This window comes from Pituophis catenifer, unplaced genomic scaffold (assembly GCF_029215685.1).
Source record: "Pituophis catenifer annectens isolate HBS135680 unplaced genomic scaffold, rPitCat1.0.hap2 SCAF_1, whole genome shotgun sequence".
Classification (NCBI taxonomy): domain Eukaryota; kingdom Metazoa; phylum Chordata; class Lepidosauria; order Squamata; family Colubridae; genus Pituophis; species Pituophis catenifer.
In genome coordinates, this window is record NW_027256881.1 from 58,424,792 (window position 1) to 58,451,468 (window position 26,677).

The 26,677-nt window shown below is 36.4% G+C and overlaps 1 protein-coding gene across 1 annotated transcript in view; it reads left to right on the top strand.

The window, feature by feature from the left end:
• Positions 1–26,677, top strand: part of BTBD9 (BTB domain containing 9) — a 128,277-nt gene that overhangs the window by 93,502 nt on the left and 8,098 nt on the right. The window contains exon 10 of the mRNA XM_070949895.1: positions 21,806–21,884. Coding sequence (XP_070805996.1) covers positions 21,806–21,884 — 79 coding nt within the window. The remainder of the gene's footprint in view (positions 1–21,805; positions 21,885–26,677) is intronic.

The window sequence follows — 26,677 nt, forward strand, 5'->3', positions numbered from 1 at the left end:
TCTAGGGCTCAGTTGGCTTTGTGCCTAAGATGATTCACAATCTCAGTTTGTGGCCTGATGCCTTAATCACGACACCAAACTGACTCTTATTGTAATTATATTATCTACATTAGATCAATCAAAATTATTCAACTGATCCTTTTGATGCCTGATTGTTTACTTCTGTAGAACTGGAGTGACAACTTTTTTTGTGTGACAGGGCTGCCTTTAAAAAAAAACTGCTGAGAGGGAAAATAGTGGGTTGATAACATTATCAAAGAGGATATCCAGCCCAATTAACTCTTTTCTTAGGCTTTGTTTAAAAATATAGGAAATGTTAATAGGTTCATCTAATCTGTGAGAGATTTAATGCAACTATATAACTTGTTTTGTTTTTCTCCAAATTTGAATGCAAATTTGATCCAGTTTTTTCAGTGGCATTATTGTAAATCTGACTGGGGAGAAAAGGACTGTGGACTATCAACTTTGCCCAAGTCTTTGTATACATTTATAGTCTATATTCAAGTATTTGGTTTTTCAGTTTTGCAGAGACTAAAATCTACCTCTGTTACATTGCAGTCTATCCAAGTGTACGACAAAATAATTTCCTTTTAAAATAGGCTAACATAGACTTAAGGATATTACTTGCTATTGTAACAGATGATTAGCACTGATGAAACCAAACCCCATACTGATGGATTACCTCCTCTAGTGGTTTCATGTAGAGGTTGAAAAGGAGAGGCAGAAGACTTGAGCTCTGGGGCACCCCCACATTGCAGGGGCCTAGGACTCAATCTTTCCTCTCCTACCAACACTGACTGGAGCTTGCCATGGAGTACAAATGATGACCATAATACAGTGCCTCCTATTCCCAACCTCAAAAGGCAATCCAGAAGGATACCATAGTCAAAAGCCGCTGAGAAATGCAGAGAGTCCATCTCTGTCCAGAGTCCTCCAAAGGACATTGATAATACAATCAATATCATTTCAGTTCTGTGCCCTATCATGACTGTGAAGTCCAGATAATCCACTTCATCCAGGGCCCTTTGAAACTGTGAACCAACCACCCTTTCAGCAAATCTTAGAAGATTGGACACTGGACAATATTATCCAATTTTGTGGATATTTCATTCCATGATCATGTTCCAGATCTGTGCTTAAAACTGAATATTCTGTGTATGGAATGTTAGAGCAGAAAAAGGTTTTCATGCCCCTAATAATAAAAGGCTATCTTCCAAATAGCAAACAGAATTGGCTTTTACTAGGAAGTCTGTAAACTCTGCTGAGTGTTGATTTCACAGAAATTATTATTGTTAATACTTATTTTAGCTATTTGCTGTAAACCACTCAGAGCATTATGGCTATCGGGGCAGTTTACAGTTTAATATAAATAAATAATTCTCTGTAGCAGAGTTCCCCAACCTTTCCAGCTTTGCAGACTGGAAGGGGAGGGGGGAGAGAGGGGATAGTTCTGCACGAGCGGCCAGCAAGCGCACAAGCACAGCTCTATTTGTGCAAGCAGTGTGCACGCTCGCCCACAGTTCACACAAATGGAGTGCATATGCACATGTACGCACATCACTTGCGCAAGTGTGGATGCGTATGCGCACGCTTGCCTGCAGTTTCCACAACCTGGTTGCAAACATTTCACGGCAGCCCAGAGGTTGGGGACCCCTGCTCTGTAAAACACCTTTTAAAAATGCACCTTACTTTTGTAGATAAATAAACATATTCTTTCTCTAGTTTTAATATCAGAATGCTGTAATGTTTATTTATTTATTATAATTTGTCAAACAAAAATGAGAACAAGAATAAAAGAAAAAAAATACAATGACAGGGATGAAGTCATTGTCATTATTTCATACTTAAGTGGATTAAATCTACTTAAGTATGAAATAAGGTCCACGGAAGTCAATTTGCGACTGAAACTGTGAAAATTTGTAGCTAAGACAACTGGATCAGGTAGAGCATTCCAGACTTTACAACTCTTATTACAGAAATCATATTTTATACAGTCAAGTTTAGAACAATTTACATTGAGTTTAAAGCAGTTGTTCATGCGCGTATTATTACAATTAAAACAGAAAAAGTCATTTACAGGTAAAGCATTACTGTGTACAATTTTGTATGCAATACCTAGGTCTGACTGCAAGCAACGCAGTTCTAAGTTATCCAAACCGAGAATTTCGAGCCTAGCAGCATAGGGCAGTGGTCGGCAAACCACAGCTCCTGAGCCACATGCGGCTTCGACACTCGTGATGCCCTGGCCGACTGTGGCTGAGTTGGGAGCATGTACACGCGCAGGGAGACCCTCCTCAAGCGAGCGCCAAAGCTCAGGAAAGGTGCGCACAGGGTGGGCAGCGGCTTGCTTAAGGAGGGTCTCCCCACGTGTGCGCATGCTCCCGGCTCAGCCACAGCCGGCCAGGGCATCACGAGAGTGGGAGGAGGAGGAGAGTGCAGGAGAGAAGCTCCCCTGTACCTACCTTTGCGCTACATTTGCACGTAAAGCAACCTTTGCTTCCTGGCACTTCAGACTGGAGTTCGCACCCACCGCACTCAGCCGAAGAGCTGCTGGGGGTGGGGGATGAAACAGCAAGGCGATGGCCAGAGCATTAGTGCAGAAAAGAAGCCCCATCCTGTTAAGACCCTCCTAATCGAGCAGCCACTCACCCCGCGGGTGCCTTTGCTGTGCTTTGGTGCTCGTTTAGGGAGGGTCTCCCCGCCCATGCACACGCTCCTGGCTCAGCCACAGCCATCCAGGACATCACAAGAGGAGGGGGAGGAGGAGGACGATTACCCGAAGGGAGGGGGAGAGACACAGAGAGAGAGAGAGATGGGGGGAGAGAGAGAGATAGAGAGACACATACAGGGTGATACATAGAGAAGGGTGAGAGAGGGGAAGAGAGGGAGAGATACAGAGGGAGAGAGACATGGGGGGAGAGAGGGGGAGATAGGAAGAGGGGGAGAGAGACAGAATGGTTTTGTGGCTGGGTAGGTGTGGCTGGGGGGGTCATGTGACTGGGTGAGTGAGTGACATCGAGTTGGCCACGCCCACCCAGGTTTTGTGGCTCCGGTGTGTTTTTTTTCTGTGGGAAACGGGTCCAAGTGGCTCTTTGAGTGTTTAAGTTTGCTAACCCCTGGCATAGGGAATTCTATTATGTACAGAAGAGTGCAAAACTTTTCTCGTGAAATACTTCTGAACCCGCTTGATTGTACTGATGTCAGATATATGGTGGGGATTCCAAACAGTTGAACAATACTCTAAGATTGATCTAGCATAATTTTTATAAGCTCTAATTAGCAATACAATGTATCCAGAAAAAAAAGCTTCGCAAAATTAAATTTAGAACTCTTAGTGCTTTTTTAGCAACACTGTTACAATGAACTTTGGAGCATAGGTCGTCAGAAATAAGTACATCTAGGTCCTTGATAAAGTGAGGGTCATCTGCTAAATCAATATCATCTAGTTTATACTTGACATTCTGATTACGTTTACCAATATGTAGGATTTATTAATTGAAATTTGAAGTTGCCAAATAGATGACCATTCAGTGTGCGTACAGGTTTTTTGTTTTTAATTGGAAAAACAAAATGAGGGAAAAATACATAGCGATGAAAAGAAAATAAACCAGGACAAAAATAATGGTGAGAAAAGAAAACAGCAAAAAATAATATAAAATATTTGTACAAATAAATTACTATGTTAGTAAAAACACAAAGGCTAATAAAGTTATAAGTGCGTTGGATAAATGTGACCTTCATTGTAGTATTTCCCAGAGTTCTTTGTTATTGTGTTCATTTTTTAGCCAGAGCAATTATTTATAATTTTAAATACCCCTGATCCACTTGAAGATATGGTTTTCCAGTATTTTATAAAGAAAATTGGCAGCTAGCAATAGAAAGTGAATCTGTGTATTAGGATGTACCCATTTATATATCTTAGGAAAAACAGTCAATATATCAACAGCAAGATCCTTTAGTTTAGGAAATATTGTAGGGTTGCCAATTTCCCTCAAAGTCAAATTATTTGGCTTTTCATAAAATATGATATTGTATAAGATAGAATGGTAAGTTAAATAATATCCTAGAAGAAGGTGCAGGCAAGACTGTTCATCAAACAAAATTCTAAGGACTGAAGCCATGAAGCCATTAGAGACAATCTGAGTGAACGTTTACTTTTTATAAAGCTATTTCCACACCATCAGCAAAATCTAGACACATTACAATTGTTTCATATGATCAAAATCAGTGTACTATCCAGACTTTGATTGGTTTGTTTTACGAATTATGTAAGTCATAAGAAAAAAATGAAAAGAGATTTTTGTTTTGCCTGATGTGTGTGTGTGTGTGTGTGTCTGCATGTGTATGTATATCTATGTATGTACTTAATCTCTCCCCTGGGTCAAGCTGATGAAGGGAGGAGGGCTTGTGGCTCAGAGGTTAATACAACTGTTTAACATGCAGGCAGCCCAAGTTTGAATCCAAGTAAGGGTACGTCTAGCTGATAAGAGCTAAATAGCTTGAAATAGATCTATACTAATCTCCTTTATTTCTTTATCAGCGAAATATAAATTTTATATATATATATATATATATATACACATATATATACGTGTGTGTGTGTGTGTGTGTGTATGTTTTTATTTATGTATGTATGTATATGTATTTCTGTTTAGCCAGGTTCTTCCTACGTAAACCAAGATTTTTATGCAGCCCAAAAAATCATATTATTGTAGGAAACTATATGCACGGGATAAATGTATGCATTTTAGAAAAAATAAAATTTAGAAGAATATGCATGATTAGAATGTGAAACAAGGAATAGTTACAGAGATAGTACAATTATGGATGTAAACCACAAGATGGGGTCACTGTAACATCCAGAGCTTACAGTATTTAAAATTTAATTCACTTTCATTTTTAGTGAAATCTGCTAGAAAAGAAAGACAAAAACAGTATTCATTGCATGAAATTATTGCAAAAAAAAAAAAAAAAAAAAAAACCCCACCTTTGGCAAAGTTAGCAGCACTTTAATTATGTTATTTTAGCCTCACCTGAACTCCTGTTAGCCAAGTTAATTAAAGACTAAGATTTTCAACTATATCATAATCAAGTCCAAATATTATTACAAGAAAGGAAATCTTTATAGATGTTTAATAAGGAGCAGAGATTCCAGGGAAAGTTTCTTCCATATTTGAATGAAAAATAGAAGATAGCAGTCTGAAAGTCTAGATACAAATCTAATTTCCTGGAAATACTCATCTATGAAAAGAAAGTGAGGAAAATGTTAAAACAAAAATTAAATAGTGCAGTCTGAGCCCTTCAAATAGAAAGTAAGCAAAATAATAAAATCAGAGTGCCATATAGAAGGGGAGAAATTCAAAAATTATATTTGTGGAAGGAAGCCTACATCTATTTAGACATGCTCAGAAGACTAAGCATTCTGTCCCAAAAGACTTACTCAGGGGAAACTTGATAACAACAGGATTAAACCTGAAAAAATAATAAATTTAAAGTAAGAAAATATTTCTTTTCTTGAATAGTCAGCCCAAAGTCTCAAGGGCCCAAAGTAGAAAACATTTTTAAATCCTAAGAGGAGAAAAGATAAAAGGAAAAAAAGGGGGGGAAAGTTGAATCCTTATAATGGGATTCAATTGTTGGATTTTTCTGGTGATCTATTTGATCTATCATTGTATACATTTGTTTGTATTTCAAATAAACTGTCACCAAAGGCTAAATGGAATAACAAACCCTGTAATTTTCATTGTATTAGTAATTGTAGTTGTGTGCCATACACCTTCATTTTTGGCCCTCCATCAAAAGCACCTGCAACATCCACCACTATCCTGTGGTCAAAACTACTGAAGCCCTGCTGTTTTTGTACATATGTATGATGTCATGGTACATGTTCAAGAGGGAAAGAGCTTTCATCTTTTGCACCTCCCTTCCCCGCCCACATTCCCCTAAAGTGTGTGGAGTAGCCCCTGACATCTCCAAAAAGGTGTTGCTTTGTTTAGGATACACCAGTTCCAGTTTACAAAAACAAAAAGTGACTACCCACCCAAACCTTTGTACCTTGATTTTGAAATCAGTTTGTTCTCTGACATTTCTCCCTACATATCATTCTGTTCTTTAAGTTCAAGGAGAGGACAGCTGATGGGAAGCTTGGAGAACAGCTGCTTAATAGCTGCATATCCATTCTTTACCATAAACCAGACAAGAGAACCAATCCCATGTACGTCAGCACTATTTTTATTGTAAAGCTTTAGTAACAGAATCTTGCAAATCTGAATGTGCTTTCCACCTCCCTCCCTTTATCTTTGAATGAAATGAGGAGGGGTTTTTGTGAGACATTTATTGAAGGCCATTTCCTCTGCCCTCTACAGTGTGTTACAATATTGAAATTTCAAAGCATATAGATATTTAAATACAGGTAGTCCTTAACTTATTATCATTTGTTCAGAGGCCACTCAAAGTTAAAATGATACTGAATTAAAGGACTAAAAACTGGTCCCAATAGTTGTGACCACTGCAATGGTCTGTAGTTATAAGATCAAAATTCAGGCACTTGCCCGCCCACCTGCACTTACAACCATAGAGGTGCTGCAACTCCCCACAGCCACCTCTCCCCCCCACCCATCTATGGCTTTTTGACCCTCTGTAGTCTATGGCCCCTGCTGCTCTAATTGGACTTTCTTACTTCTGCTGCTGACCAGGCATGCCAGCCAGACTTTCTTCCCAAGTTCATGCATACATTTTCTTCATGAGAGCTGGAGAAGATGGCTTCATGTGGACAGTCTTACAAAGGGCCAGGGTAGGCAGACCTTGGAAGCAGAGATAGCGAGAAGATGGCAAAGGTGGCAGAGACCTTGGAGTGCAGAGTGATGAGGGCAAGTGTGACTGGGCTGGGGAAGCTTTGGTTTCCCAGGACATTGCAACTTTGTTTGGCATTGCTGGGGTGTGTGTGTGTCTATGACAAGTCACCATGGCCAACTCATCATAACCAAGTTACTGAGGCCAATTCACTGCAGAATAACTAGCCATGGCCAAATGCTGTGGGACAACTCACCATAGGAGAAGGACAAGTCTTACACAGGACAAGACTTATACTAATATCAAAGAAATGGTGAAATAGAAATCCAAATCTAGATACATTGACTACACATCTATGGAAGTTACACCATTTTTAGTCCTTTGTCTACAGACAGCCACAGTGAGGTGTTTTTTTGTTTTTTGTTTTTTTGTATATACAGTGTGCTCTTTCCTTTCCATCCAAATAATTGAAGAGAAGGGCTTAGAACTTTAAACTTTTCCTTAGTAACAATTTGTCATGCCATATAGTGTAACCTTATGGTTAATTTCAAAGAAATATCAAATTCTGGCTTTGGAAAGTAATTTTAGTTAGTGAAAGAATTTTCAGAAAGAAATCTAAAATTAATGATCATTTTTGCTATGAAATGCCCCTCACACCAGGGGTAAAATCCAGCAGGTTCTAACAGGTTCTGGAGAACCAGTAGCGGAAAGTTTGAGTAGTTTGGAGAACCGGCAAATACCATCTCTGGCTGGCCCCAGAGTGGGGTGGGAATGGAGATTTTGCAATATTCTTCCCCCAGGAGGGGAGGGAATGGAGATTTTGCAGTATCCTTCCTCTGCCATGCCCACCAAGCCACACCCACAGAACCGGTAGGGAAAATTTTGGATTTCACCCCTGCCTCACACCCTTGCCAGACCAAATAAATATATAACACAGTTAAAACAATCCATCCAGCTACATTTACTTGGAAAATGTAGTGTACAAAGTTTATCTTCCATTTGTTATAAATGTTATAAATGCTTAACATTATAATGTTAAGCAATGGGATTTCTGAAGCTGAATAACCATAGTGAAGTCCAAAATGTTAAAAAGTTTTTTTTAAGTGGTGTAATACATCTATTTAGTAACTGGATTCAGCATTTTCCTTAATTCATATTGCCATTTTTAAAAAGCTAAGGTTGCACTGATAAGGTTGAACCTCACTGCTAAGGTTGCATGAGTCTTAAGTTTATACAACTTCCTAGTCTAGCAATAAATTATTGCTGCACATAACTTAAAATATAAATTAGTGCTTATAGATCAGTGGAAATTCACGTAATATGCTTAGCCATTAGAACATTGAATATTCAACTTTCAATTCTGTAAACTATGGAACATAAGGAATTTTTCATGATGAATGAAAGGAGATATAGTTCATTATAATACATTAATTCATTTGTTGCAGGACATAATTTTTCTTTAAGTTGCTAGTAAAATAAAAAAACCTCACTGTTTATATATTATTACACTACTTTGGTCTCATTCACCATGTACTGTTTATGAATTTAGACATTCATATTTCAAGATTTCAAAGAGTGCTTTTAGGTTTTTTTCATTATTTCATAGCTTTTATATTAAGTAAGACCCATTCTGTCATCCATATACAAGGTTCTTTGAATCCTGGCAGTGTGTCATAACCTAGAAGTAGAAAATGCAGCATTTTGTTTTAGAAGTCTAAACAAAATTCATGAGCAATTATTATATTTGGCTTTTTCCAGAACTGAGAAAAGTAGTACCTTGTGGTGTTTGGAATGATTCAGCTTGCAGTGTTCTATGGAAGCTGACTGAGTCCAAAAATTTAGAAAAGGACATGTTAAGAATCAAAATTGATTTGTTTAAAAACTTACAGAATACAGTAGTTCTACCATTGCTGAGCTTGGGTACTAAAAAACCCAAGTCATCAATTACCTATCCCCTTTAGGCAGAAAAACAGAATACAATTAAAATGATGATGACGATGAGGGGGATGACAACAACAGTACAGTATTCCTCAGTATTCCTCAATTTACAACCATAATTGGGATTAGAGCTTCAGTCACTAAGCAGTGTGGTTGTAACACAAGATGTCACAGGACCACATCAGGTGAGTTTAAATTATAAGGAAATGGATTTTAGTTGAATGGCAAAAATTATTCAACAATGGAACAGGCCTTGAAAGGTGATGGACCAATGGTGAACTGTAAAATTTGTTACTACCAGTTCTGTGAGCATGGTTTGGTGGATGGGTAATGTGGCTGGGTGGGTGTGGCCAACTTTTTTTTTTTTTTTTTACTTTTAAAAGCATTTTTTTGGCCGAAGAGGTAGTAGAAAAAATGCTTTTAAAAGGCTCTGACAATCCCAGCTGAGCTGTGTGATCATCAGAGGCTTTTGTTTTTACTTTTAGAAGCATTTTTTTGGCTGAAGAAAAAATGCTCTTAAAAAAAAAGTCTCTGATGATCATGCGGCTCAGCTAGGCATGGTGGGGGGGAGAGAGGGGGATTTTTGCTACCGGTTTTCCGAACCACCCACCGCCTTCACTATCGGATCGGGCGAGAGCATTTCACCCCTGTGATGGACTCTTCTTCATTGGAAGTATTTAAACAGAGACTGGATCTATCAGAAATGCTACATTAATGATTTTCTGCACTGAGCAGGATATTGGACTAGATGATTGCCGAAGTTCCTTCAATTCTTACATTTTTATAAGAGTAACTCAAGAAGTATCTTAAGCCAAATATAATTTCCTCTAATTATTTTTTCAAGCACCATGAGAATATTAACACATGATTTCAGAATTAGGTATATCTATGTTTGAGTGATAATTTAATAGTTAATGACAGTTGTTTTATAACCATAGAAATTGCACAGTATTATCTGTTAAATGAGAAACTGGGCAAAATGCACCCAGATATATCAATATAGTACCACTTGACTATGCTCTCTTGTTCTAAGAAAAATATTTTAGAGAAGTTTGTCCTAATTGTTCTTAGAGCATTAAAAATAGAGAGAACTACAGATAATGCATATCAATTACATGTAACACTCTTCAGAACACAAAACAATTTGTTTCCAGTGAGGATTGATATTGAATTAGTATCCATGAAGGAATGGGGACAGTATTGCAGCACAGATTGGTGGCCAGGTGATGAATTCTGGCTAGAAAAAGACAAGATTATGAGACAGTCCATTTGCATTCCTGACAGCTGCTCCTAATGATTATATTGCAGGAACTGAAATTTTTAGGATTGACTTGTGAGCAGTTGGAGTCATTTTCAACCAAGCTCACAGCTGTAATATAGACCATAGGGACATAAGGTTCACCAGGCCTCATTTCTTAATCACTTTCATGATTAAATAGTAATAACATTTAAACTTATATACTGCTTCACAGTGCTTTGCAGCCCTCTCTAAGTGGTTTACAGACTCAGCATATTGCCCCCAACAATCTGGGTCTTGATTTTACCGACCTTGGAAGGATGGAAACCTGAGTCAACCTTGAGCCTGGTGAAATTCAAACTGCCAAATTGCAGTCAGCCGGCAGTCAGCAGAAGTAGCCTTCAGTACTGCATTCTAACCACTGCACCACTGCGGCTCTTAAAGCTCAGAACATCGTTTCTGAAAAGTTACAAACACACTAAGGGGCCAGACTAAGAGGCCGATAAGATTTTGGAATTAATTATGAGAATCCTTCCTGTGGGAAAATGCTGTTGTTTTGAATTCTTAAAAAAAAAAGGTTAGGATTAAAGTCTTGTCCAAACATGTTTTTTTTTTTTAAAAAAAGAATTCAATCTTTACTTCCAGATGGAACGAAAGATTACAATTAAAAAATTCATTTAAAAGTACAGCTTTTGTAATTTTAAGCAATGAAACAATTGACAGCTTCCTAAAATCAGTTTATTTTTTTTCATTCTTATGCAATAGTTTATATCCTAACTAGAATATTGATTGCTATTGAATATTGAAAATCATAGTTCATACTAACTGCTGATGTAAGTCTTATGAATCTTTTAACATCACCTATCTGACATAATGCAGTTCAGATTGTACAGTATTAAACTATTGATTCATTCTAGAGAAGCTTTTACCAGTATAAATTAAATACATGAATCATAGAAATAAAAAAAAAAATAAAGGAATTATTAGGTCTTCAATTTTTCCCCTGTGGGGTTACTGTGAGATTATTCTATATATTTCCTCAAGTGATTTTATCAGTCCGGCTTCATAGGTCTCTAATGATACGGCTTTCATTGCTTCCCATGAACAATTAAATCATAATTTAAAAGGTAGCCACAGTTTCTCTCTCCCTCCCTCCCTCCCTCCCTCCCTCCCTCTCTCTCTCTCTCTCTCTCACACACACACACACACACACACACACACACTCACACACGAATACACATGTACATGCACGCACACAGAGATTATTTCAGGACAATTCTCTCTCTCTCACACACACACACACATACACACACACACACACACACACACACACACACACACACACACATTGAAAGATATTATTTCAGGGCAATTCACTATTTTTTTCTTTTCCAGCTCTTAACAGCTCCTGTTCCCTTTTGTATTTTACTTGCTAGAAATGAACTTGCATATCTAGTACCATTGATACCTCAATAAATGGTAACTAAATTAATACTATTTTATTCACAGTGATTACAATTTAGTAATTATTTTGAATGATCTTTTTTTTTTTTTAATTTGATTTATATGCCGCCCTTCTCCGGAGACTCAGGGCGGCTTACAATGTGTTAAGCAATAGCCTTCATACTTTTGTATATTTATACAAAGTCAGCTTATTGCCCCCACAAACTGGGTCCTCATTTCACCTACCTTAGAAAGGATGGAAGGCTGAGTCAACCTTGAGCCTGGTAAGATTCGAACCTGCAGTAATTGCAGGCAGCTGTGTTAATAACAGGGTGCATTAAACCACTGTACTACCAAGGCTCCTAGGTAAAGGAGACAAGTTCCTCTATCAGAGTATGATGATAGCTCCAAATTTATCCCTTATCTGAAAGTATAATTAAGGCTTATAGCTGGTGCAATCTTTCCCTAATTCCTTTATTTCCTTTTTGTGGTTTTCCTCCTTTTAATGATTAACTACAGTTAAAATATATATCAGATATTTCATGTTAACACTAATAAGAACTTTAAATCAGAATCTGAAGATACTATAAACATCAGGGTCAATATAAAATATTATGATTGTGTGGAGAAACATGTAGCAGATTGATATCCAAGTGCTCTTTGAAGCATACTTTCTTGGAAGTAACTCAGCCACATTTCTTACTAGTTAGGTGGCTTTGTTTCTTAAGCTTGTCTTAGCAAGTAGGTAGAAAAAGAATTATTAGCAAACTGAATTCCTGCATATTTGCTAAATGTGGATACTTATTTATCTTTTGAATTCACTGACAGTTGTACAACCTTCTGTGTCTCTTAGAGGTTTGAAATATCATTTAGGCAGTTTATTTGACTAAACACATTCACACCCATATACACACACAGAGCATACATCTTGAGTTAGGACCAGTTGGGCTTGGTGAATATTACTAAGAAATTCCAGCTTGGTTAATACTTGGATAAGACATCACTAGGGAATGCCAGGACAGTTATCTATACTTCAGAACTGAAAAGATATCCAGAAGAAAGCAATAGCAAGTCACTTCTGAATTCTGTCAAGAAGACTACATGAATTATCATCTTCCTAGTGTTATTCCCACAGGTGCAGGGTCTGCTTTTTGGATCAATGAACACCATCTTGCCTGATCAAATGCACCATCCGAGTCATGTCTGCATTTTGACGGATTCATTGGATGCAACAAAAAAACTGACCGGCTGGCTTGTTGCCTGGGCTTGATATCAGAAGAAGATTACATGAATGTGCCAGAAAATAACCAGTTGTTAGACTTGACTTGCTTCACTTTTTAAAAGATATCATTTCAGATAATTATTGGATTTCATATTTTTTTAACTGAATATACTATAAATTAATAATATTTACTTTTATTTATTGAGTTATATAAGGAGCTATGGGCAGTAAAGAAAAGTGCATATAAAAATAACCTAACTAGGTGAGACATTTCCTGACAAGGTGAGACATAAAGACCTTCATAGACCTATGCCATGAAGGTCTTTAAAGGTGATAACCAACACCTTAAATTGGACCAAAAAGGAAACTGGAAACCAGTGTAGCTTGTGGAACAGAGATGGTATGTGGCCACCCTAGGGGCCCCAAGAACTGCTCACATGGTTGCCTTCTGTACTAGCTGAAGCTTCTGGATACTCTTAAAGAGTAGTCCATGTAGAATGTGTTGCAATAGTCCAATCATGAGATGACCAGGGCTTGAGTGACTAAGCACTGTCAAAATCCTGGAACCAGAAGCTCCATTCACCCAAGCCACTCAGTCTTACCAGGTTTCAATGAAAATCTGTCATCCGCCATCCAGACTCTCACTGCCTCCAGGCACCACAAGACAGCAGTTTATTAAAATATTGGCAGTTGTGGGGGCTACAGGGCTGAGGGAATTGCTGATATCTATGTCTTGATCCTTTTCAGCTATCAGAAATCTTCAGTTGATAGAGAAAAACCCAGTAGTTGGATTTTGCTCTACTTTTTACACATTTTCTTCTGTTTCATATTTTAATATTATTTCTATATTTTCAAGCATGATAAGAACTTTATAGTAAAATGCTAGGAGCTTAATCTAGAGTTCATTAAATCTTTTTGATAGATTTTCTGTTGCAATAAATATGCATTGTCCATTCTGACTTATTTCTATTGTAAATCACTGAGCATAAAATGTTGTACAGATTTACATAAAAATCCCCTCATTGATTATTATAGTTCTGTAATTTTAGAAGTATAAAATGATAGCCTCACATTCATACATGGTAGGTAGATATTTTATGAGTAGAGTCTGAATCATATAAGCAATCTGTAAGAATATTTCCTGTCTACAATATTATGATAACACCTTAATCAGAGTGAGTATTGGAAAAAGCCAAACTGCAAAATTTGACTGAGTTAATAGGGCCTTGGGTGATAGCTCAGCATGGGCTCATGTTTTCCTTAACATCTAAGGATGAGGAAACCAGAGTTATCTTTAGGGGCCCAAGCAGAGTTGGCAGCATCTGTCGTTCCCTATGTTGCTGAATTCTGGTTCCCATCAGCCCTTCCCAGCAAAAGCACATGGAGAACTATACATTGCCCACTCTTTGGCCAAATGGCTGATTGTCTTTATTTAACAGTGGAGATTCGAAAGAAACATTATTTTGCTGGTCAAGTATCACAACATTGAACTTATTCCCAAAGTCATATTTTATTCATGAAAGCTTTATTACCTCTTTCTTGCAATTCACAATTAAAAATAAATTATAGCTGTTTGCTTACCAACTTATTTCTTTTTCCCATTTTCTGATTGTAAGTCTTTGGGGCAGAGAACTGTTGGGATTCCTTCCTTCCTTCCTTCCTTCCTTCCTTCCTTCCTTCCTTCCTTCCTTCCTTCCTTCCTTTCTTTCTTTCCAAACTTTCATGCTGTATATCTGTTATATTGAAATAGTTTTCTGGGCTGAAAACATGAAACATAAAAGTAAGAATATAAGGCCCTAGCAGATTTGTTTTGTACAGACATGACAATATTAACATCTCACTAAACAGTACTTCACAGTTGTACGGTAAACAGGGTGTACAGATAACCTCCGGTATTTCATTTTAAGTAAATCAATTTCTTACTGTGTTTGACTGGTTGAAACATAGACAACACCTTAAATATAAATATATTTAAATAAATTAGATTGGAGAAACTAAATATTATTTCATTATTTGCAGTGTTTTGCTAAAGATTGTTTCTTTGGTCCAGATGGAAGAAATAATGTATTTTGGAATACCATAATATTTGACATATTAAACTTTTTTACCTATTTTGAAGCTAAACGTTTTTTTCTTTTAAAAAGTGGAAACTTTGGTCCAAGATAGCTGTGTAAATTATGCTACTTTTTTCAGAACACTTTATGATCTTTTGACAGCTTATTTATTTATTTTGACCTTTGAATTAGGATGTGAAATTACAGTGATTTTGTCCAATTTCACTGAATAATCTACTGTATATGTGGATTCAATCTGCATTATTATATTACAGTTTGCAATTTCAGAGATGAAATGGTTAAATAATTATCCATTACAATTATTGCAGATAAGTTTAAATTATATATTTCATGATCTTAAAAGCTTTCCCCTGTGGTGACGCATATTACCTCATGTATTTCAAAGGCAAGCTATTATCCCATCCCCTCCATGATTTGAAACTGCTGTTTCGTGAATGGCTGTGTGAGTGATTTGGCAACTTAAATATATAGAAGGTTAATTTGACCCAATTACCAAACATAAAAAAGCCTAGAATTTTTAACTTGGCTGGTCAAATATGTTCATTATATCTACTGAGTATCTATTCTAGAATTTTCTGAAGTCTTGAATATGGCAAAGAGTAACAGTTATTCTTTCATTAAATGATGCATGATAAACTAATATAATAACAAAAATGTTATAAGAACTTTGCTGGTGTAAATCTGGCACAACACAAAATGCTTAGGTTTCACCAACAGTTTAGCATTTTGGAGTTTCGTATTCCATAGTTCAACTTAGCTTTTAATTAAAAATCAAAATGGCACTTTTAAAAAGAAAATTCAGGACGAACAATAGTAATCCTATTAAGTTTTCAATTCTCCACATTTTGAATTCTATTAATTTATCTCAGCAACATGGAGACAGATTGTTTTTTTTTTAATTGGAACAATATTGTTTTCGCTTTGGGTATTTTGCCAGAAGATCACATTTTGCTCCCACTCATCCTCATCTTCTGCCACCTCCATACAGCACATCTCATGCCCGACCAAACCTGCTCTACTAATTAAAGGACTCTCAAGAGCAGACTTGTATCTATGCAATGTAAAAGACAAAAGACAACATTAGTTGTGCAAACAAAAGACCAATTGTGGAATATTGAATGGAAGCTATAATTAGGGGAGAATCACTGTGACCAAAAGTAGTACAGAGGCCTTCTGCTCACCTTTCACCCACTCTAACTTTTAGCGACTTTGTATGAAGCAGGCTTAGTTCTCTTTGTGTGAATTTCTTTGATGCCTTAATGTTACTTTATACTTGACAGAACTATAACAAAGATTGATATTCTAAATAAATAAATTGTAAGGGAGTTTGCTTTCCAGACATTTGGAGTCACCTATTCTGCAAATAGGCATAAACCTCCTGGCTAATAAAAAGAAAAGAGGGAGACAGAGATTTCTTCTTTACTCATCTTTTCTAAGCAGCATGCTAACTCTTGAATATGTTCTTGTAGTTTTTGCAAATTTTAAAAAACATTGCTGTGTTAGGGTTAGTCTGAACATAACGTTTCCATCATTCACCCTTCTCTTACCTTCCAAGGTTTATCAAGAGGTATTTTTTCAGCAGTGTTTACTTAAAGAATTTTTACCTAAAGATTGAATATAAGATCTTATGCATGAAAAACATGTGTTCAACATTGGGCGACACAGCTTCTCTCCAGAAGTCATTGCTACATCATTAAGAACCAAGGTTGAAGTAGATTGATACAGGATTTGTACAGTAGAATTCTCTTCCTGCTTTCCTGTTTGATTTATTTCATTAATATGAAGACAATATTAATATAAAAAGGCAATTTCAATAGCACTTTTTAAGTTGCAATTATTATTACAGATTAATGACTGATAGTTTTATCCCTTTAACCTTGATTTATCTGAAGAAAACCTTCAGGGAAAATTAAACAGAAATGTGAATAATTCATTGGATTTATATTCTGACATTTTTTCCGGGAGCTCAAAATCTTCCAAATATCAATTCTATAAGAAATTTGAGAGAGAATAGCTGGCTCATCTAATGAGTCCTATTTTTCTGTGAGGATTTGAGCTTTCTTCTTTCTAATCCAAGACCAATACTTTAATCACTTTAGTAGCTGATCAGTCGAGTATTTAAATGCCAAAAACATTTAAAGTTTTAAGGATCAAAAAAACTTTTATAGGGAACTTTCATCCTTGATAATTGTATTCTTTTCTGCCTCCCAAATAAAACAGCAGAAAGCATGAAGATTACACTTTGAATTGACTGGATGCACAGAGCCACGGAATTTCTTAGTGACAGCTGTTGCTGTTTGAAAGATGAAAGTATTTGGCCCAAGAGTCTGTTTATGTGTTTGAGCAGAGAAAGCAATATTCATTTCAAGGAGCTCTGAGACAGACAGATTCTGAGAAAGAGAACGCAAGGGATAATTATCTAAATTATGTTCAGGCTATTATTGAAGACGAATATAGTTAAAATGTAATTAAATATGACGGGCTCACAGGATGCAAGCATGACTTTGGAATGCTAATCAACAATTATAGCTCTCCTTGGGGGACTCAAGCAGAACAAGAGAGTTGGGAGGGATGGCTGAGGTGAAATATGGAGTATTAAATAACATACCCTAGAGCTGCAACAAGGCTAATTTCTTTTAAAAGATGGAGCTGTGGCACTGGGGGACTTGTGCTGGTTGTGCATCATGCAGTCTTGCCTTTCAGGTTGAGGACCCTCATATCAGCATAGGCTTTGGATTGCTGGTCTTGTTGGCAAAGTGTAAGCTCAAATGAAAGTATTGATTTTCCTAATTATACACTTTTGATTTTTATAAGTATATGTTTTGGAGGTTCACAAATCCCAACAGATGTATATTTTTGATCTTAAGGATAACATCTTCATTTCTATTTTCTTCTCTATCATTTGTGGTAGAAAAAATAATCTATCGTCCATTGCTGTTTTACTAAACCTACTACACTAGTTGCTTACTTGTTATTAGCTATTCCTGGAAAAATTAGCACAGAGAATTATTGACACAAAGGGATATTGAGTTTTATAGTGCATAAAACTACATAATGGTTTCTGTCCATTTGTAAATAAACTCAGTTCAATCTTACAGTTCAGTTTGTAAATGAAAAGGTTTCATGAACACAGTGAGAATACATTTAATACATCTCATTCTGTGTTTCTAGCACATAGATATTAATATCTTATATAACCCAAATTCACTTTTGCTTTTTGTTTTTACATAGACTCTGGAAAGACTCTAATTCACAACACCAGGAATTAGAAATCTCTCATTTATTTTAAGTAGTTCAGGTGTTCCCTTGAATATTTTTACATGCCACCCTGAAAGACAGAATTGTATCTCTTCAGGTTTATTTTAAATAGTTTCTTTTAAATAGTCCATGGATGAATACATTTTCCTTCTTACTGCATAAACATTTCTAATTTTGCTAATTTGTATGTCAGTATTTCCCCTAGAAAAGTACATTTAGAATGACATATTGGAAATAAAATAACTTGCTCAGATTTAACTGATTGACTCAAAGATAAACAATTAAAATTATAATCCCTCACTGTTGAATTTGTAATTATCTAGATTATATAAACTTGATAACCTGTAGTTAAGAGCTAATCTTCAGGAGTTGTTTGACTGAAAATTGTCTTTTATCCTAAATTAATTATGCCCCACAAAGCTTTCTTAGTTAGAATGTATATGGCTCCTACTACCTATCAGAGATAGAAAACGCTCAGTTAAAATTTAGATAAGCTTCTGAGCACCTCTGAGTGCTTTTTATGAGAAGTATATCTTTGCACTTTGGCATTTTAGGAGCCATAATTCTTGTGGTATCCAATTAGATGGGCATAATGCCAATGTCTGTATATGCCGTTTTCTTGTGCAAATTGATTCTGTTCTACTGTATTCTAGTATTAGGTAAATAATATACTAGAAGTTCCAGTATTTGCTAAGAGACTTTATCTTCTCTTTAATCTTTAAAATATTATACGCTTGTAAAAGGGCATAATTATGTTCTTTTCTACAAATGTCTACATAAATTCCCCCCTCCCTTTTTTTTTTTTTTTTTTTTGGGGTAATCACAGATTTCAACTAGAAGTAGTTTTGTAGTAGGTGGAGTATCAAAAAGCTATTTTTTTTTAAATTGGGCTCTAACTATAGCTGATTTTGTAGTTTCCTATCCCAAGAAAAACAAACACCAAAAATTAAAAAAATGATAATGCAAGTCAGTTTGGTAATACATCTGGACATCAGGCTAGAAACAGAGAGATTATGAGTTCTAGTCCCGTTTTAGCCAGGTGAGTGACCTTGGGTCAGTCACTTTCTCACCTCTACGATGTAAGCAATGGCAAGCCATTTCTGAAAAGCTTCCCAAGAAAACTGCAAGTAGAAGACCAGGCACACTCACCAGGAATCAATTTAAGAGCCCTAGAAATATTCAGGAAATTGAAATTAATTTAGTCATATATTAGAGTAGATGTATTGAAATCAGTGTGACATAACTAATTTACATGTTTGCTCTGTGTACAACAACATCCAATGTGCCTAAGCCTTTTCTATCCAGCTAGATGCTTTTCTAGCAAATCCGCTAAAATTTTGCCTTAATAAACCAACACTATCAAAGTTATGTTAGAACTAATATAGAAAAGCATTAGAAAGGTACACCTGTTGCTGGACTGTATTCATGTGATTTTGCATAGAGGAGAGCAATTTTTGTGGGCTTGATAAATCGACATTTAGAGTTTGAAAATTAATGAGTAGTTATGATTGGCCTCTCCTCTTCCCTTCTCTCCCTCAGGCTTGCCCCATAGATCCTCTCCTCTCCCTTCTCTTCCTCAGGCTGGCCCCACAGAAGCCTCTCCTCTCCTCTCCTCTCCTCTCCTCTCCTCTCCTCTCCTCTCCTCTCCCCTTCTCTCCCTTAGGCTTGCCCCATAGATCCTCTCCTCTCCCCTTCTCTCCCTCAGATGGGCCCAATAGATCCTCTCCTCTCCCCTTCTCTCCCTCAGATGGGCCCCATAGATCCTCTCCTCTCCCCTTCTTTCCCTCAGACGGGCCCCATAGATCCTCTCCTATCCTCTTCTCTCCCTCAGACTTGCCCCATAGAAGCCTCTCCTCTCCCCTCCTCTCCCTCAGTCTTGCCCCACAGAAACGTTTCCTATCCTATCCCCTTCTCTCCCTCAGGCTTTCTAGCCTCTTCTCTCCATGAGGCTTGCCTCACATAAGCCTGTCATGCTATCCCATTCTCTTCAGAGTTATTTTCAAGTTGGGAGGGGGAGTAGAACATCTAACTAATTAGTATCAGAGCCTGTTATAACAATTTAGAAAATACTAATGCTCTGATGGTCATTTCGAAAAATCCTTTCTTAGTGAGCACCTAGAAGCCAAGAGGAACATACGTGGCAAATTTCAAGTTTGTAGGCTTTACGGTTCTGGAAATTTCGTGATTAATGCATCAGTGGTTTTCGCTTTTATATAGATAGATTAAATTTCTCCCTGGTGATGTTGATGTCCAGAATTTATAAAAGTGGAATTATTTTCTGCTTCACTATAGTTCTGAAGCCCAATGGAATTAAAAGAATAAGTATGTGAAAATGTCATAAAAAGTTTGCCTAGATCAGATCAACTCTTTCTTATAGTTTTTTGCTATACTGTACAATATTCCACCTTAAATCTTGGCTATATATGTAACCAACAGCATTGCAGTTCTTTCAGTGTTTTTCTTTTCTTTCCTTTTGCTTTTTAGTAGTATATAAGTATCTTTTGAATGCAATGCTATCCAAATGATAACCTCCTTCAAAAGTTCATCAAATTGCTTTAGCTGTCTTATTATCATTTCTTTGATTATATTAGACTCTATTATGCATAAAGTTTGTAATTTTATCTTCAAATTGATTTCAGGAGAAAAGATAATCCGATTATATATTAATCCAATGTGTCTACTGTTTATAAGGAAATATTCAAATCTTCTTTCTCTTTCCTTCTTGGAGAGAAGAAAGAGGTGCCAAAAATTATTTGGGTAAAGGCATGCTCATGAACCTTTTCCAGCACCATAAAAGAAAATAACATCGTGTTAGACTGCAACAATTTAAAAATCATTATGTTAGGTCCTTGAGGTACTGCAAGTTCCACGTTGCTGATTCCTTCAATATGAGTAATTATATTCTTTTTGTTAATAAAATTCACATATTATGCTAAACAGTAAACACCGTTGGTTTCGATTTAATGTGATACACAAACTCAGTTGTAGTTTGGTATGGAAAACACGCAGTATTGTAATTTAGAATTGTAAGAAAAAACACAGTTCTTTCCTAAAATAGCAGAAGAAGAGGAATCTAGAAAGTCCTAGCTTTGAGCCCCAGAGGAATAAGATAACCCTACCTTTTTGCCATAATTATCATTCCTGTTTGAAACTTTAGGTTTTCAAAAACCAGGTGCTTTTTTAGTACTACATAACATAGATCCTGCTAATTATTGATCCATATTTATCTCCAGAATAACTAGGTTCAGTTGAAGAAATCTGATTTCTTCCATTTATAACAGTTAAAAGAAAAGGCACTTTTATGTGGGATAAGAAAATTTTTACTTCCTACCTCTTCTGAGCAGTTATTAGAACCATAGAAATTCTTGTTCTTCTTTCATTTAGTTATTCCTTTATTTTGCCAACAGAATGTGGCAACTGCCAGCATTTCAGTTGCTTCCACTTGTGAAACCTGACATTAGATGAAGACGAATGCCATATGCTTGAAGTGATTTAGTTTTACTTAAATGTTTCAGTATTTCTTTTACATTGTTCTCATATTTTATTTTCCAAAAATACAGTACACTAATATACACTTACCTGAGTACAGATGCATTGCTCTTTTGAATTTTGTGTTCTATACTTCTGACTTGAGATGATTTACTTTTCTGCTTTTATTTATTATATAGCTGTTTGTTTCCCCCAGAAAGGTAATGCTAGCATTGAACAGATAAAAATAAGTGTGCGTACTAATGCAAGAATATTTTGGATCACTATAGAATTTTTTTTACATTTTATTAAAAAACAAAAACAAATGTGCAGTTGTTTTAATTTTCTGTATCCCTTTTCTTTCTTGTGCAGATCTTGGCAACTTGTAAATTTTGATAGACAACCAGCATCTTTTATCAGAATTGTTGGCACTCACAACACAGCTAATGAGGTAATGTAATAGATTAAAGTCTGTGGCATGCTGAACACTGAGTTATAATAACTCAGTTATCCTTACTCAATTATCCTTACTCAAGATAATACAAATATTAACTTCTTTCTGTTTAAAGAATCTAGTGAAGAAGAAAAATACTTCTTTTAATGAAAAGATACAGAATGTATTGGGGATTGAAAATGTTTCCTGCCAGTGTAGGGATATATATAAAATCATTGAATGTATATATGCGTGTATATATATATATAACACTACATAAACTTCTTGAAAAAAGCTTAAAAAGCCAAAAAGCACTGGGTTAGAGATGGATTGGCATGGATAAAATTTGTCTATGTGGTCTCTGAGAGTTAGCATTGACATGCAATATTGCAAAAGTGATGCATCACCTGTGTAATTTGAATTTGAATATTTGCATATTGAGTATAGAAAATCTCCAGGAGAAATAATTTACTATTAAAGTTACAGTGAATTGATCATCTACTTAGTGATAAGCTAATTTAATAGGAAGCAGCCTACTCTCTTTATTCTTTATATAAGTGTTGCCAAGGATTCCATTCATCTTCTCAGAATCAAGTCAGAAAGATGAAAGGATCTGAATATGAGTAACTGTAATTGGGTGACCACAGCAGATCAGATATTTTGATGGCAAATCAAGACAGAGGACCTGCAATGGCTGAAATTATTTCAGGAATTCTTCAGAGTTTGAAAGTTAAATTTTGTTTTTCTTTTGCCTGCTGCCACAAGCATACCAGGATATCTGGAGATATCCTAGCTGCACTAGAACATTTGTGGGTGATATTTATGTCCTCTTTGTGCAGGGCTTAAAAGGGGGCAGGTTTGACAGGCAGATTGAGGTGGGGATGGGGGCTGCTTTCTTGATATGCTAGAGAATATTGTCTACCAAGAAAGCAGGATGATTGAAGATGCTGAAAGAAAGAATAAAATGGAGCAGAAGAAGATATCAGAACTAGGAAGTTCTGAACACAGAACAAATGAGTGTAATGACCTCAAGCAGTTTCCAACCCCTGAAAGAGAGAAGAAAAGTTGGACAAGTGAACAGAACAGCAGGAAAGCTGGGATGCCATGAAAAGGAGTTGTGGAGCAGAAGTGCTGAAGAGGGTGGTCTAGGTACTGATTTTTCATAGAGTGGTTTAGAGGGGAATGTAGTTCAAAACAGTAAGCAAACCTGGAACTATTTTTCCCCTTCATCCTGCTTTCTAGCGAATCTAAATCACGTGGCATGGCTGTCCCCCCCCCCCCGTTCTACTTACCTTTGCAGACTCAGAAAAGGCTTCTTAATCCTCCTTTTTCAGCGCTGTGTGGTAGCGCCTGCAGTGCGCCTGTGCGCAAAGCACGTGTTTGGCGCACATACATGCGTGAAGCAAACCAGTAGCAGACTTCAGAGTATTTCACCTCTGGATTATACCATACCTGGAGGAATCCAAATTTTCAATGCATTTTTTTTCTAATTTGATTTATATGCCGCCCTTCTCCGGAGACTCAGGGCGGCTTACAATGTGCTAAGCATTCTATAAGTTAGCTTCTTTGAGGTACCTTGGTTGAAAAAAAATTGCCCTAAGGTGCACCATTTTGCTCATTTGAAAGTTATAGGAAAGAGAGTTTTAGTAGTATACATATTGTTATATCCTAAACCAGGGGTCCCCAATCCCCAGGCTGTTGCCTGTTTGAAACCTGGCCACAGGAGAGATGGGCAAGCGTGCGCACACAAAGCTCAGTTCACGTGAGTGAAGGACGCTCACATGTGAAGCTCCATTTGCGTGAATGGAGCTTTACGCATGAGCACCCACCGTTCAAGTGTCCTCTGCTTGCATGAATGGAGCTTCGCACACAAGCGCAAACACCCTCCGCTCAAACATGAAACTCCGTTCGCACAAGTAGAGGGTGCATGTACATGCGCTTACCACTCACATCCCCCCTCCCATATTGGGCCAGGCTGCTAAACTGGAAAGTTTGGGCATTGCTGTCCTAAACCATCTTAGGCTGGCTTTTGGGGAATATGTAGGTATATATTTGATACGAAATGTATATAAAAAATATGTCTGTACAAAAGATCACAAGGTAAATATTTGATAATAAAATATATAAAAGAAGATTCAAAGGAAACACATCTATCTGAAATGGATAACTCGATTCCTTCTTATTTGCTGATGTTTCAGATAAATCTTTTAAGCAATTATTTTACAAGTCTTTTTTTAGCAGTGAATTGATTGTGTGGATGCCCTGTTATGGTAAATTAACTTTATAATCTTGCACATGATTTTGTTTGTTTTAATCTAAAACAGAATTGTGTTTTACTAAAAAGAAAGGTATTCTTTACCCAATAGAAAGTTAAAATGAATATAAGTATTTAAGATCCCAAAGAGATATATGCCCTGAGGAATATTTGACAATATATTTTGAGCTACAAATATTCTTCCATATCTTTGGTTTCAAGCTACATATTTATTCTCAGAAGACAACTTAACTATAGATAAAGACACAGATACAGATGTTTCTCCAGATGAAATCCTAGGCTATTTGGTGGAAAGTGTATCCTGTAGGACATTCCTTGTCTTCTATTCAGTTTTTATTGTGTTTGGTAGTAGAAGATGCTTTGATCTTAGAAGTGCTTGTTCATTGTGCTCCTTGAACCTGTATGCTTTTGCATATTTTATTTTTGCATATTTTATTATTTTTTTAAGCTAATTAGAGCATTCTATTTCCAAGATTGCATCCTTTTGACTAAAATAAGAGCAGATAGATTTTCAGTTGTTGCTATCTAGGTAAGGTGTGAATTATACTGAAAAATAATTGAGGAATGCCATATTTTTTGCTATCATATTTTCACTTATATAACTGCAGACACCAAGAACTCTATAGACCCCAGTGTGATTTAGGTAAAAAAACAAAACTGAAATAAAACTATATGCTCAAGTGTCCGAAAAGTAAAAGTATATATAAGACTAATATGCATATCATTTTAATATTTCAGGAATTGAAATTTAATTGATGCAGTATACCAATTCTGTGCTATTCTTATTTGAAAAATACCACTCAAGTATAAAGATGAATCCCTTGAAAAACCTTGATCAGATAATTCTAAAATCACAAATCTATTGTATAAGACTAGTTGAAGCCAGTTTCTTTGGTCCTTCATTTGATTTTTGTATTCTCTGTGCAATTGGACTTATCATACATAATAAGCTTCTTAGTATATCCCAAAGATGCTTTTTCAAGAGGCAACTGGACTTCCTTGTTTTTTCTTTGAAGACGTTTTGCTTCTCGTCCAAGAAGCTTCTTCAGTTCTGACTGGATGGTGGGGAAGGATTTATACTCTTTGCAGACAACTGGTCATTGACAGCTGGAGGTGGCCTCAACAATTCTCTAAAAGAATGCAAATGACCAGCTGTCTGCAAGAAGAATAAATCCTTCCATTCTCCACCATCCAGTTAGAGCTGAAGAAGCTTTTTGGGTGAGAAGCGAAACATCTTCAAAGAAAAACAAAAAGTCCAGTTGCCTCTTGAAAAAGTACCTTTGGGTCAACTATGACCTGGATGACTAAGAATCTCCATAGACTTATTGGGATATATGAATTGATTTTATAGTTTCAGTGAAGTAGTGCTAGTTGTTAGCTATTAACAAATTTCTGTTTCTTCATATTTTTCTTGCCTGTTTAATACTAGTCTGCTTACCACCTGGCGTGTTGCTTTTAATAAGAAGCTTCAAAGACTAAAAAAAATTGTGATTATTAAATGAGATTCTTTGATGTTGCCTTCTTCCTGCCCCCCCCCCCCCCACCCCACCCCAGTATGTTTCTGGAATATTAGTTCATATTCCTGTGGCATTTTCAGTTTTATACAAGACAACTGTAAGATTTTGTTAGGCTATTAATGATTTGATTTCTTGATCACTTTCTCAGCCTGATTTTGATTTCTTCAGTATCTCCTTTGGGATATGCACGTCAACTTTTTCTGCAAACTCAGTGGCAGTAGCAGAAGTTGATTGAAGGTATAACATTGTATACAATCCAATTCTATCTTCCAACTTAAGTCTTTAGATACTTAGATACCTTATGGGAAAGTGTGCCTTTGAATGAATTTTTGACTCCTGGCGATTACCTGGACAAGTCCCTACAGTTTCTTGGCAAGGCTTGTCAGAAATGGTTTGGCATTGCCTATTTCCTGGAGCTGAAGAGAGAGGCAATGGTCCAGCTGGCTTTATGCCTAAGACAGAACTAGAACTCAGTTCATGGTCTTGGTTTTAACCTGATTACTCACCATTACACTAAACTTGCTATAAATATATGTTGTTGTAGCATAATTATTATTTCTTAATTGCTTGGGAAATGCAGATACTTTCCAGCTGTTATTTATCTTTCTCATGTAATCTGTTGTCATGCCTGATAATAGTATCTCATGTTTTATTTTTCATCTTGGATTCTTGTTTGGAACAATGTAGACTAAAAATGAAGATGCTCTCAAGATGAGTTTGTCTATTGATGACTGTCTGGACAAATGGGTTTTTCTTGGCAAGAATAAAAGGAGGTTTGCAACTGTTTTCTCATAAGATGCTTTTCAATTTCCCATCGTAGCCTACAGGTCTGGAATTCCTTGGCTGTTTTCCAACCGTGCTTAGCTTCTGAGCCTAAATGAGGTTGGGCAGGTACTGTTGCCTGCTCGATATCTTTGTTTAGTTAACAGAATTGTTTCTCTGTTAATTTCTTGGGGGTGGGAGCATACACATTATACAATTCCATCATATACCAAGAAGATGTTCACATATTTGAAAAG